Source organism: Entelurus aequoreus, linkage group LG10, assembly GCF_033978785.1.
Source record: "Entelurus aequoreus isolate RoL-2023_Sb linkage group LG10, RoL_Eaeq_v1.1, whole genome shotgun sequence".
Taxonomy (NCBI): Eukaryota; Metazoa; Chordata; class Actinopteri; order Syngnathiformes; family Syngnathidae; genus Entelurus; species Entelurus aequoreus.
The window spans coordinates 48257604-48272938 of NC_084740.1; the positions used below are offsets into that span (position 1 = coordinate 48257604).

Below are 15335 nucleotides of genomic sequence, written 5' to 3' on the forward strand. Positions count from 1 at the left end.
AGGTTTCGGCGGCCGTGGGTGTTTGTACTGCGGACGGGAGGTGGTGGTGATGGTTGCTGTGGTACTGCCGGCGGTTGGCGTCGCTGTGTTGGGTTGGAGTGGTTGGGGGACTGTGGCTGGTATCTGTGCGCTTGTGGGGTTGTGGGGGCTGGCTGGCGTTGGCTTGCCGGCTGGTTTGGGGGCTGGCGTGCGGACGGGGTGCATTGGCTTCTTCCCCGGTTGGGGGGCGCCATCCCCTGGCCGGAACTCGTATGGGTACGTTGCTGTGTGGATGGCCGGGATGCGGTGTTTGCATTGGGCATGGGGCTGTGCAGTTTTTCTGCGTTTGGTTGCTGGTATGGGCTCTGCGGGGTTGGGTTGGGGCGGGCGGGGGCTGGCTTTGTTTGGCGGGGGGTGGGCTCGCGTGACGTCACGCTAAAGTGGTCTGGTGTGGGTCACGGGCCGTGGGGGACGGGGGGGGGGGCTTCCTGGCCGTAGTTCCTTGTTGTCGGCCGCATGGACTGGGGGGGATGTCCAGGCCCTCTACTCCTCCTACTTATAGCACACACAGTCACACAAATATAGGACTTTGGGGGATTGTCCTGCGGGGAGGCATGGCGGGGGGTTGAGGATGCCTCCTATGGGGCTCCGGTCCTCCTGTCTTGTCCCCTGCTCGTCCATCCCTCAATCTTAGCTGCATATTAGACACTTAGGATTTGGAGGGCTCGGCTTGGTTGGTACCCACCAAGACCTTGATGTCCCCCAATTTTAATCGCATTATTAGTTCCCACAAGCATACATATCTCACTCACGCTACAGTACACGCATCAATAGGGACTGGAGGTCGGCTGTAATGGCTGACCTCCTAATTTTAACTACACAGTAGACACTCTGGGGGCCTTGTACACATGCATGTGGGGGGGTTGGGGTTCGGCGCACCCCTCATTGCCTCGTCGGCCGGCGCGGATTCCGGGGACTGCGTTCTGGTGGCCTGCCAGGCTTTTATTAATTTATTTATTTATTTATTTTTTTCTTATGTGTATATATATATGTGTGTATGTGTGTGTATATATGTGTATGTATATATATATATATATATATGTGTGTATGTGTGTATGTATGTATGTGTATGTGTATATGTATGTATATATATATATATGTATATATATATATATATATATATATTTATTTATTTATTTTTTTATTTTTTTAATAATTTGTATTATTTACTTATTTTATTTTATTTAATTATTTGTATTTGTTATTTTTAATTTAATTTGTATTTCATTTATTTATTTATTTATTTTAAATTTTAATTATTGCTATTTTTGTTTAATCTTATTATTTATTTGTGTGTGGCGTCGCGCGGGTCTCGCTTCCTGTTGGGTGGGGTCCGTGCCCGTGTGGCCCGACCTTGCGCTGTGGGGTCTCTGTTGGCGACTTGATGTGGTGGCGGCGCGGCGCCCGTGTCTGGTCTGGATACTTTGTCCCGGTGTTTGTGCGGGTTTGGGTTGGGGTGGTGGGGTCTTTTGGTGGGTGGGGGGTGTTGGTGTCTCTTGTTTGCGTGTTGGCGTTTGGGCTTGCTGGCGGGCTGGCGCTGGCTGGTATCTGTGATCCTGTTGGCGTGTGGTTGCCGGTCGCGTTTTTTTTTTTGATCGCTTTGATTTGATTGGGTGGTGCTGGCTGTCTGGGGGTGTTGTGGCTGCTGTTTCTGCTGCCGTTTGTTTGTGGTGTGGGCGCCCGTGGCTGCTGGGTCTGGTGCAGGGGGGTGGCTGATGTTGTGACTGGTGGCAGCGCGCGCGCGTGGTGGTTGTCGGGGCTGACAAACTGTGTATATGTATATGTGTGTGTGTGTGTGTGTGTGTGTGTGTGTGTGTGTGTGTGTGTGTGTGTGTGTGTGTGTGTGTGTGTGTGTGTGTGTGTGTGTGTGTGTGTGTGTGTGTGTGTGTGTGTGTGTGTGTATGTATGTATGTATGTATGTATGTATATATGTATGTATGTATATATATGTGTATGTGTATACATGTGTATGTGTGTGTATGTTTATGTGTATGTATATATATATGTATGTATATTTCTGGGGGTACGTTCTGGGCCTGCCTGTCGGGTGGGGGTCGGCGCCTCAGGCTACTGCATCCGGACTGCGTGTCTGGAGCTCCTGGGTCCCGCCGTCCATCCCTTCCGGGTGCCCGTCTTGGTTGGGGCCTGCTGGGTCTGGTCCCTGCGTCTACTGTGGTGGCTTGGTGCTGCAGGGTATTCCGAGGTGCTGCGAGTCGGCCAGTTGTTGGGGTAGCGACCTTGTGTGTCAGCATGTCTGTGATCTTCTTTTAATTCTTTTTTTTTATTTTTTTTTTATTTATTTTATAAATAGATTTAATTATTTATTTATTTTTTTTCCTTTTTTTTTTTTAAATATATTTTATTAATATTATTATTATTATTATGTATTTATTTATTTATTCCCCTACCTCAGGGGGGGGACTCGGCGGGGCGGTTGCTGGTTGTTCCATCTCCATCGTTGGGGTCCCTGCGGGTGGGGTGGGTGGTTCCTGTGGCCCCGTGCTGGGTGGTCCTGTGGCGGCCGGCTTGGGTGGGGTGGCCGTGGGCTGGCCTCGCCGCGCTCTCCGGGGGTGGGGGGGGGGGCTCGTGGGGGCCCTGTTGCCGGTGGGGCGGGGGCGGTCTTCCCGTCCGGTTGCGGGGGGTCTCCGGGCCCCTCGGGCGGGGCGTCCCGCCTTTCTGTCCGTGTGGGGTGTGGTCTCTCGCTGGCTTGGGGTCTGGCTGTCCCCTGTTTTTCTCGTGCCTTGTCCTCTGCCGGGTGCGTCTGTCTGCGGCCTGCTGCTGGGCCTTGTGGGCGGCACGGTGGGCCAGGCTCTGGGGTTCCTGTCGCTGTCCGGCTTGGCTGCGTGGGGGCGGTGGCCCCTGGTTCCCTGGGCACCACACCTACTGTTTGTGGGATGGGTTCTCGGGGAGGCTGGGGCCGTACTCTGGCTCCCGCACACACTGGGAGTCAAATGTATTGTACATGCAAATTCACATATACTCACACACATACATACAGACATACATAGGTACCTACGCTCCCACATACATATACAAATAAATACAGTACATATTTACACACTCAAAGTTCGTACATCCACACGCACATTCATTATACAAACATACTGTATACACATACTGTACATATACATTCACTGTAAAAACATACATATACACATACTGTACATATACACTCACTGTACAAACACACACATACACATACTACACATACATTCACTGTACAAACACACACATACATATACTGTACATATACATTCACTGTACAAACACACATATACACATACTGTACATATACATTCACTGTTCAAACACACATATACACATACTGTACATATACATTCGCTGTACACACATATAGACATACTGTACATATACATTCACTGTACAAGCACACATACACATACTGTACATATACAAGTACATATGCACACATACACTCATGCACATAATCACGTTTCATCAAACATATATTAACGTTGTTGCCCTAGGGTAAACTGGGTATAACACATGGCACACTGACAAAGCTTAACCTATTGTTACTATAACAATCTACAAGGTTAATGTAGGTTGCTTCTCTTTCTTCCCCTCCATTTTTCTGCATTCTTTCGTATCTCAAGTTATCATTACGTATATGTATTGTTGCATTTGAACAATTCTATTGTTGATAATAAAGGTAAAGTACTGATATTGTTTATTATCAATAGCACTATTTCTATTGGTATTCATATTGCTCCATTTTTAGTGTAATAATGCTCATTGTCATTTCTGTATTTTTTTTAAATTTTCGCTAACTTCTTATTTGCTATTACTTTTACCATCATATTTGTACATGTCGTATTTGCTGATGTTGCTCTGTTGTTGTTGTTGTTGTTGTATAAAAATAAAAAAAATAAAAATAGTTTAAAACATTACTTGTTCAAAGTGAAAAATGTACATACTGTATTTTTCAGATTATAAATCGCTCTGGACTATAAATCGCATCGGCCGAAAATGCATAATAAAGAAGGAAAAAAAACATAAGTCGCACTAGAGCAGGCCTGGGCAATTATTTTGAAAAAATGTGTCTGGGGGCCGGTATATCTATTTTTAGGAACACGTAGGATTAAATAAACTATGCTTCTTCCTACTCCTTTTCGAACATGTTGAAAAGAGAAACTGGAAATTGTGATGTATCATGTTGTATGCTTGCATGTTCGAAATAAACTCAAATTCAACTCAACTCAACTAATACAAAACCTCACAATAATGTCTGATTGAATGCTAAAAACCTTATGACAGACCGCCTTAAAAAACGTGATGGAATTTTACATGTTTCTATGAACGATAAAACACTGAATATTGACAAAATATAAACGTCACACCCCCTTTCGATCGACACATTTTACAATCAAGTGAAACGCAACAAAAATGCAACAAACAGTGAAATATGAACGCGAAGGGTACAAAATAAACCCCACCTACAATCTGTTATATCACTAAGCTTTACAACTTTGTTGTGAAAATCTCCTTCCGCGTCTGTGGAAACGCTTCCCGCCTACACTGCTTGGTGCCTCATCTGAGCTGCTGTGACGTAGATTACCATAGTAACTAATTAGATGACCATAGTAACTAATTAGATGACCATAGTAACTAATTAGATTACCGTAGTAACTAATTAGATTACCATAGTAACTGGTATATCATCCAAAAGCCCAGATTCCAACCATTGAAATACTTTGTATAGTAGAAGACTTACAATCATTAGAAAACATCACTGCACATCATAATGGCAGCTACACTTTCCATCTTAAACATCTAAATAAATTATTTGGTAATGTCCGGCGGGTCAGATTGAAAAGCTTAGTGGGCCGCATGTGGCCCCCGGGCCTTAATTTGCCCAGGTCTGCACATTTTTTGGGGAAGTTTATTTGATAAAAGCCAACACCAAGAATAGACATTTGAAAGGCAATTTAAAATAAATAAAGAATAGTGAACAACAGGCTGAATAAGTGTACGTTATATGAGGCATAAATAACCAACTGAGAATGTGCCTGGTATGTTAACGTAACATATTATGGTAAGAGTCATTCAAATAACTATAACATATAGAACATGCTATACGTTTACCAAACAATCTGTCACTCCTAATCGCTAAATCCCATGAAATCTTATACGTCTAGTCTCTTACGTGAATGAGCTAAATGATATTATTTGATATTTTACGCTAATGTGTTAATAATTTCACACATAAGTTGCTCCTGAGTATAAGTCGCACCCCCGGCCAAACTATGAAAAAAACTGCGACTTATAGTCCGAAAAATACGGTAATGCGCTGACAGCTAGGTAGGAGCTTAAATACTAAAATAAATACAAGACACATTAAAATGGAACTGCCCTTTTGTGGGAAGTTTGCCTATCATTCACAATCCTTATGTAAGACAAGAACACATATGCATTTCTTTTGTTATGCATTCTAATTTGTAAGATACGGCAAGTTTGAGGTGGCTAACAATGAAGCTAGGGCTGCAACTAACGATTAATTTGATAATCAATTAATCTGTTGATTACTCCGATTAATCGATTAATAATCGGATAAAAGAGACAAACTACATTTCTATCCTATCCAGTATTTTATTGAAAAAAAAACAGCATACTGGCACCATACTTATTTTGATTATTGTTTCTCAGCCGTTTGTAAATGTTGCAGTTTATAAATAAAGGTTTATTAAAAAAAAAAAAAAAAATCTGCGCATGCGCATAGCATAGATCCAACGAATCGATGACTAAATTAATCGGCAACTATTTTAATAATCGATTTTACTCGATTTAATCGATTAGTTGTTGCAGCCCTAAATGAAGCTAATGGGAATAATCTATTGTGCCCATGGAGTCCTCTAAAAACTGCCAACAATACTCCCATTTACATTTCATGGCCTGCATATTAACCAAGTAATATCAATATTGTTATGATAAGCGCTAACGCATAGGAACTATTTTTAGCGGCGGCGTGATCACAGAAAGGTAATGAGCTCATGCTGCTACCGACATACTGAGCCGGTGAGCTGCTGCATCGCCTCTGAGTTGGTGAAAGTTCATTCTAGATTCTAAATAATTCCTCTAACTTGTATTGAAGAAGGTTGTAGCCATAAAACAAGAAGTTGGTCAACTTAGACCTGGAGAAAGACACAAAATGACCCTTGTTTGCACCCACTTTTTTTCACCTTTTACCTGCTTGAGAATTATTATGAATTCATCTAAATGGGAAGATATAAATATCCCAGTGAGAGCAGACATTGTACAGTAAGTGATTGTTGTATTATGTTCATAGTTTGTATTTCTTGTTCAACACTTAGAAATAGTGCTACTTGCTGGATCTGCTTATCACTCAGCTTCTAAAAGTCATCCTCCTTATATTCAGGCTCAAAAATATAATCTGATCATCATTTGTGCCAAAGTAGTCGTCATTGGCTCTAATGAAGTCTGCCATGATTAGTAGCCCTAGTAGTTGTTGAACGAAAAAGCGAACGTTGCGATGCGTCTGTAAAATGAATGTGCCACGCAGTAAAATATGTAAATATTACATGTTATAAATGTCTGTTACTACATTAAAGATATACTTACAGCGTGTATATAAAACAATGTAAGTTTGTGCATGTTTTCACTGCAATTTATAGGCAGAATATCCCATTACCTCCATTGTTAGCTGACCTTTGCGAGCGTTTATTTACGAGTGAGAATGCTTTTTTTTTTTAAAAACGTGTGCTTGTCTCATAAGGATTGTGAATGAAAATTCCCCTTTGACATTGCTGTTTGAGCAACGTTATTAAATTGTGCACATTAGCGTGGCAAATATGAAGGATTGTGTGTCTGTTTATTTATATAAACAATATATTGATACAAAAAATATTTCAGTACATGCAGGAGTATTTTTTGAGTGCATTCAACAATATTGTGAAATAAATTGAATCAGAAATAAATTGAATCACATCAACAGCGTACAAAATGGGTTATTTTCTGGCGCATTTAAAAAATCAATAAACCCGATTCAGCAATTAAAACATATCTTATGTGGTGCTGTCAAAATTAAAATTGCAAAAAGACATATTAAACGTAAAAAAATAAAGAAATAAAATATTTTAACTAGGGCTGGGCGATATATCAAATATATTCGATACATCGCGGGTTTGTCTCTGTGTGATATAGAAAATGACTATATCGTGATATTGGAGTATACGTTCTCACGCAGTTGCTTTTAGCTGCAAGCATTACACTACAGGCTTTTCTCACTCTTTCTAGTCCAGCGGTTCTTAACCTTGTTGGAGGTACCGAACCCCACCAGTTTCATATGCGCATTCACACGAACCCTTCTTTAGTAAAAAATAAAATGTTTTTTTTTCTTCAAATTCAAGACAAAGTTTTATGTTTTTGGTAACACTTTAGTATGGGGAACATATTCTAAGTAACAAAGACTTAATTTAGAGTTATTTGGACACTAGGGGACCATATTCTAAGTAATAAAGACTTAATTTAGAGTTATTTGGTTAGGGTTAGGGCCGGGGTTAGGGGGTTAGGGTTATAATAAAGCCATGCCGAATAAAGCATTAATAAGTACTTAATAATGACTAGTTAAGAGCCAATATGTTACTAATTTGCATGTTAATAAGCAAATAATTAATGGTGAATATGTTCCCCATACTAAAGTGTTACCATGTTTTTTTACTGGTGCACAAAATGAACCGTGCATGAACATCACCTTGTTCAAACAACAAAACCAACACAGTGCATAAACTCACAACAAACTACACACCTGCAAATCAGTCTGACTTCTGCTGTTGTCGTATCCGTAATACGCCGATAGGGAGAAGTTTTTATTTACATGATGAGTCGGGTGTGTCTTGACCTCCGCCGAACCCCTGAGGCCGACTCACCGAACCCCTAGGGTTCGATCGAACACAGGTTAAGAACCACTGCTCTAATTGTTACATCCTTTGGTGTGCTCAATTAGCAGTACAGACCTACTAGTAATACTAGTACTAGTAGTAGTGGTGGAACTCTGTAGAACTTGCACCTGGCTCGCTGACAACAAGCTATCCATACACTTGGGTAAAACGGAATCCATCCTGTTTGGGTCCCACATCAACCTTAAGAAAGTCAATGACTTCACAATAAAAGTGGGTGACATTGTTATCACCAGGAAAGATGAGGTCACCTACCTAGGTTCCATTCTAGAGGCTAATCTTTCCTGTGATAAAATGGCAACCAAGGTAATCAAAAAGGTCAACCAACGAACGAGATTTCTCTATAGAATCTCCTCTCTGGTCAACAAAAGCACCATGAGGATTCTGGCGGGAACTCTCGTTCAACCCTTTTTCGATTACGCATGCACCTCCTGGTACCCTAGCACCTCCAAAACCCTCAAATCTAAACTCCAAACATCCCAGAACAAGCTAGTCAGATTACTTCTAGACCTCCACCCCAGATCACACCTCACTCCTACCCACTTCTCCAAAGTGGGCTGGCTCAGGGTGGAGGACAGAGTAAAACAACTTGCACTGAGCCTAGTCTATAAAATCCGCTACACCTCCCTGATACCGAAGTACATGTCAAACTACTTCCTTAACGTAAATGACCGCCATAACCACGTTAAACCCAGATTCCGAACTAACAAAGGTCTTAACTCATTCTCTTTCTATGCCACATCAATATGGAATGCACTCCCAACAGGTATAAAAGAAAGGGCATCTCTATCCTCCTTCAAAACCGCAATAAAAGTACCACGTTAAACCCAGATTCCGATCTAACAAAGGTCTTAACTCATTCTCTTTCTATGCCACATCAATATGGAATGCACTCCCAACAGGTATAAAAGAAAGGGCATCTCTATCCTCCTTCAAAACCGCAATAAAAGTACACCTCCATGCAGCTACAACCCTAAACTAACACCCTCCCCGGATTGTTAATAATCAAATGTAAACAATCAAATGTAGATACTTTTTCTTATGCCTTCTGATCGCTCTCTCTCTCTCTCAATGTCCACTACTTGCTGTACATAGTAGTACAGCATAGTATATATCTGTATCATGAATCAATTTAAGTGGACCCCGACTTAAACAAGTTGAAAAACTTATTGGGGTGTTACCATTTAGTGGTCAATTATACGGAATATGTACTTCACTGTGCAACCTGATAATAAAAGTCTCAATCAATCAATCAAGTGGAGACTTACAGGTGTAACATAACCAAGAACTGCTCCAGGAAAAGTTCTCCTGATGTGAGAAGAGTATCTCTTCTCCTCCTTCACAATGTCTTTCAGTGGACCTCCGCCTCCACAAGCCCTCTCTCCGACACGGTCACGTGTGCTGGGGAAGCCTGACAACACACACGTGCTGCCATTAAACGCCTCATTCACGCACACTGTCAAAGTAAAAGACTTTTGCTCACCTGAGTCTCCGCTTTGTTCGACCTCTTTGCGTCCGTTTTTGACAGAGTGGCATTATTAACCGAGCAGCAGCAGCACAGCACAGTAAACAACACGAAAAACGTGGTTGTCATTTTCCAAACCGCATAAATGAACACATCCGTGGGTTAACTCCTGTTAGCTTATGTTTGATACACTTCCGGTTACTAGTCACGTCAAACGGACAATTGAAAGCGATTCTGTTCAAGTGGTTACAACAAATAGGTAGCAATTTGAAACGAAATGTTAGCAATGAATAAATGTTGAGTATTGTGAGAATAGCTTGACTGACAACGTGTCTCTGCGGCGTCCACAAACACAGCTCGATAACTTCCGCCTGGTTTTTTATTTTCAAAATAAAACTTGCGGCAAACTAATGATTTTAGCAGGCGGGCAGCAGCAAGTGAACAGGAACAAAAATACTAAATTAAATTGACAATTGTTGACTTGAGTTGAGTTGAGTTTGTGTTTATTTTTTTTAAAGTTTTGTATTTATTTATTTATTTTTAGTTTTTTTTAATTTATATAAACCTTTATTTATAAATTTCAACATTTACAAACTGTTGAAAATAATAATCAAAGTAAGTACAAAAAAAGTACAAAACAGTACAAAAACAGTACAAAACAGCGCCAGGGGGTTGTAAATTCAAATTAACTAAAATAGAATGCAATATATATATATATATATATAATATATATATAATATATATATATATATATATATATATATATATATATATATATATATATATATATATATATATATATATATTGTAGCGGCTGGCTACGGGGTGTTAGCCAATGGCTTTGGCTGGGGGGCGGGACTTCTGGGGAAGTGAGGGAAGTGACGTTGTTGACAGGAAGGGTTGGTTCGAGTTTTGCCGGGAAAGGAGATAGACGCATGTTGGAGCTGTTGTGTACAATAAATGCAAGATAAATGAAGAAGTCTCTGAGCCTACATTCCTGAGATTATTACACTGGTGTCAGAAGTAAAACCGACGATTTTCGGAAGAGACTTTGTCGCGGTAAGGACACGCTGCGTATCGCGCATTAGCAAGTTAGCTTCAGTCTGTGAGTTAGCTAGGACCGCAAGCCGTTTAGCATGTTTAGCTCCGGTGAGCATAAGTTTAAAGTTGAGCGGGATGACGCTGTTTTGGAACGGGTGACCGTCGAACAGCCGCGCTACTGCTCGCACACGAGCGGCTCGTCAGCCCATGAGGACGTAAAGATGTCGCCGCTGCCGCCGCAGCCCACACCTTCCCCGCACGGCGCGTCCCCCCCACCGTCTGCGGCCTCAATGAAGACGCCAAAATTTGCCGGTGGATCAGATTGGGAGGCGTTCCACGCTCAATTTGAACTGTTGGCGGACGCTAGAAGGTGGGAAGAAAGGGACAAAGCATTGCAATTGGCTTTGTGTCTGGAGGGAGAGGCTCTTTCGTGCCTTCTGCTGCTGGACCCTGAACAGCAGCGGTGCTACGCAGCCCTGGTGGGGGCGCTCAAGAGGAGGTTTGGGAGATGGTCTCAGCCAGCGCTTTTAAAAACTGAACTGAGAGGGAGGTGCAGGAAGCCTGGCGAGCCACTCCGGGGGCTCGCTAATGACATTGAGGGCCAGGTTCGCCGTGCATATGGTCACCTGCCTGCTGATGCACGGAATGAGCTCGCAACTGACCTGTTTGTTGGAGCCATTACTCCTCCTGATCTGCGTGTGCAGGTGCAGCTTCAGCACCTGAGGTCCCTGCAGGAGGCACTGGAAGCTGCCGTGGAGAGGGAGATGCTGAGGAGTGCAGCTGCAGCCGGGGAACTGGAAAGTATACCCCATCCAGTGAGGGCGGCATCGTCACACCCGTCTAGCGACGGGGCTCCGGCTTGGGCGAAAGAAATTACCGAACTGCTGAGGTCGGTGACTCTGCAAAGTCAACGTGGCCCGCGCCCCATGCAGGTCTGCTGGGGATGTGGCCAACCTGGACACTTTCGCAGGGAATGCCCTGCCACTCGTCGTGAGCCGGGAAACGGCGCCGGGCCCGCATAGTCAGGGGTATGCGGGCCCCTACGTCCACCGCGGACCCTGACTCGCCAGCCCAGGCTCGTCAAGCAGGGGAAGGAGCACATCAGCACAGCCAGGGGGGAGGGGCTCCATCCCCCCCAGAAGCAGACGACGACTCGCCTTCTACTCCTTCTTCTCGCTTTCGGGCACCCGGAGGAGCCCAGCGGCACAGCCAGGGGGGTGGGACTCCATCCCCCCCCAGAAGTAGATGACAGCAGTGTGCCACCTATGGCGGTGGGCTGGACACGGGGGGGGGGGGGGCAAAAGTGGGGGCTCCTGCCATGTTGCTGTCTCTGTCCAGGGGGTGCCTACCGTGGGTCTGGTGGACACAGGGTCATCGGTAACGCTGGTAAGACCGGACGTTCTTCCCAGCAGTACACCGCTTGAGCCCACAGCAGTACAGCTACGCACAGTCACGGGCCAGCTAGCTCCTATGGTGGGGAAGGGGTTCCTGTGGTTGTGCGTGGGGGGAAAGCGAGTTCGCCACCTAGTTTGGGTGGCAGACGTGCAAGACTGCTGCATCTTAGGGCTGGACTTCCTCCAAGTCACTGGGTGCCTGCTAGACATGGGGAGGGGTACACTTAACTTCCCGGGGGGCCCTACAGTTGCCATGGGTACCCTAGTTCCCGGGCCCCTGCCCGTTTCACCGCATGCCTCTACATTCTTGTTGCCTCACACCTCATCTAGTTACTACCCCAGCCCTCGCCCTGTCTCCCTTCAGCCAATGAGGGGGGAGACAGAGCTGTGTATTACCCGGGGATGCCAGCCCTGGGCATCCCTACCCACGGGCCCCCACCCGCAGCCGGCACCCCCGGTCATAGGGGGAGGAGTGTGGAGAGAGGAGTACAGGGACTTGGAGAAACAGCAACAGGAGCAGCTGAAACAGCTGCTGGTGGAATTCCAGGGCAGCTTTGCAATGAACGAGACCACGGCAGACCACGGCGAGGCCGAGCAGCAGCACGCCACAGCAGACCACGGCGAGGCCGAGCAGCAGCACGCCACAGCAGACCACGGGCGGGGCCGAGCAGCAGCACGCCACAGCAGACCACGGCGAGGCCGAGCAGCAGCACGCCACAGCAGACCACAGCGGGGCCGAGCAGCAGCACGCCACAGCAGACCACGGCGAGGCCGAGCAGCAGCACGCCACAGCAGACCACGGCGAGGCCGAGCAGCAGCACGCCACAGCAGACCACGGCGGGGCCGAGCAGCAGCACGCCACAGCAGACCACGGCGAGGCCGAGCAGCAGCACGCCACAGCAGACCACAGCGGGGCCGAGCAGCAGCACGCCACAAACGAACGCGAAACATCTGGAAAGGAAGAGGCTCATGCCGCCGTCGCCCGGCTACACAGCAGTGAGGCCCGCACCAACCAAGCAGGGAGAGGCCCGGCTACCGGCCAGCAGCGGCGGCACCACCACCTCACTGCAGCGGGACCAGCAGCTTTCTCGCGGCGGCAAGTGACGGCAGCAGGGCGGCGAGGGAGAGGCCAGGCTGGCGGCTAACGGCTAGCGGCTGGCAGCAGCGGGACCATCTCGTGGAGACGAGACCGGCAGGTGACTGCGGCGAGGCCCGGGAGAGGAGAGAGGCTGGAGCGAGGCTTGCCAGGCCGGACGGGACCCCATCGGTGGGAAGGCGAAAGTGCAGTGACGCGTCTCGGCAATTTGGGTTGTGAGTTTTAGCCAGTAAAGAAACCGAACTGAAATTAAGAAGAAAACCAAGTGAATTAAGAAAATGAGTGCGAAACACAAGAAATTCGAGAAAGACTTGGAGGAGATCAGAAAATCGCTTAACTCCCTGTCGGAGGATGTAAGGACAGTGGCCAAACAGCAAGACACACTCATGGAGTTGTTGACCGAAATCAAAATGCTGAAAAACATCATCAAGGAAAAAGACAAGAAAATTGTTGACCTAGAAGCAAGAATTGACGAAATTGAACAGTACACCAGAATGGACGATTTAATTATAAGTGGACTAGAAACCAAACATCGCACATATGCAAGAGTGGCCGGGACTCGCAGCAGGGACGCTGACAAGGACGCCGAAGCCCCGGCAGACGAACTTGTGACACTTGAACGGCAAGTAATTAACTTTTTTTCCAGTAAGAACATGACTCTTCAAAGTGGCAGCATTTCAGCGTGCCATACTATCCCCAGGAAGGACAGCAGAACCAACCCAGCCATTGTGATCCGGTTTGTAAATCGGAAACACAAGACGGAGTTACTACGGCAGGGAAGGAAGCTGAAGGGAACTGGGGTTTACATCAATGAACATCTTACCAAGAAGAACGCTGACATTGCAAGACAAGCACGCATCCTCAGAAAAGAAAACAAGATACAAGCAACATGGACACGGAACTGCAAAATCATGATTCGGCTAAATGGACCATATGAAGAAGCCAAAGTTGTCATGATCCGAGAGCTCCGCGACTTGGATCAATATAGATGAGACCTGCTAGACTTATGACTGACACGGCTCATCCTTGGCTGGAGACGGGGAAGGCTACGCAGCGAGAAGGTGAGACAACTGAGAATCAAAAGTTTCTAAGAGCTGAATACATGGACTATAAACTGTATGACTTTGAAAATGATGTTGACCCAGAAAACCATCTGTTCAACTCAATCAATGCTACATGTGACTACTACACAGAGGAACAATTCAATGACAATGTTAGTTTAGATAATACATTTTCTTTAATACATTTCAACTGTAGAAGCTTATATGCAAATTTCTCAAAGATTGACGAATACCTGAAGACTCTAAATGGCAAATTCAAAATAATAGCACTTTCTGAAACATGGATCGATAAAGACAGAGGTATCGATTTCTCCATTGACGGGTATGAGTTGTATCACTGTAGTAGAAGAAACAAGAAGGGAGGAGGTGTGGCCCTGTTTGTTGACTGTGAATTGAAATGTAGACCTGTGGAATGTATGACAGTGGTAATTGATGATTTATTTGAATGTGTAACTGTAGAGGTAGAAATAGAAAAGAAGAGAAATGTTATTGTTACGTGTATGTATAGGACACCTGGGTCTAAAGTAGAAGCATTTAATGATAGTTTGGAAGAATTATTGTGTAAGGTGAAGGAAAATAAAACATTTGTCATGTGTGGCGACTATAACATAGACCTGCTAAGCTCACCCAGAAATAAATCAACAAGAGACTTCTTGGATGTGGTATATAGTAGAGGGCTTTATCCATTGATCACCAAACCCAGTAGAATAACGACAAATTGTGCAACGTTAATTGATCACATCTTTATAAATGACATAAAAAATAATATAAAAAGTGGACTAGTAATTAATGATATAAGTGACCACTTACCTGTGTTTCTTACTTATGACTGTCCAATTGATAAAAAGAGGGAGGAAAAAACTCATAGATATGTAAGGAAAAGAACTGAAGAGGCAATAAATAGGTTTAGGAAGGACTTATTTGAAACAGACTGGAATGAGGTGTATGGGGGAGAAGCAAATGCTGCATATGAGGCTTTTCTTAATATATATTTATCATTGTATGAAAAGCATTGTCCGAATGTATGGAAACAAAGAGACAGCTACAATAAAAAGCCTTGGATTATAAAGGGACTACAGAATGCTTGTAAAAAGAAAAACAAACTTTATAGAGATTTCATAAAAGTAAAAACAAAGGATGCTGAAACAAAATATAAGGTTTACAAAAACAAATTGATAACAATAATGAGACAAGCAAAAAGAGAATATTATAATAATTTACTAGAAAAAAATAAAAACAATATCAAAGGAACTTGGAATATTCTGAACAAGGTAATAGGAAAAACATCTGGGCCTACAAACC

General features: G+C 44.5%; 1 protein-coding gene across 1 annotated transcript in view; it reads right to left on the bottom strand.

Moving 5' to 3' along the window:
- chid1 (chitinase domain containing 1) overlaps window positions 1-9839 on the bottom strand; it is a 30460-nt gene extending 20621 nt beyond the window's left edge. The window contains 3 exon segments of the mRNA XM_062061086.1: window positions 9245-9330; window positions 9333-9387; window positions 9460-9839. Of these exon segments, the coding sequence (XP_061917070.1) occupies window positions 9245-9330; window positions 9333-9387; window positions 9460-9570 (252 nt within the window). The 5' untranslated portion in view covers window positions 9571-9839.
- Window positions 9840-15335: the final 5496 nt, after the last annotated feature.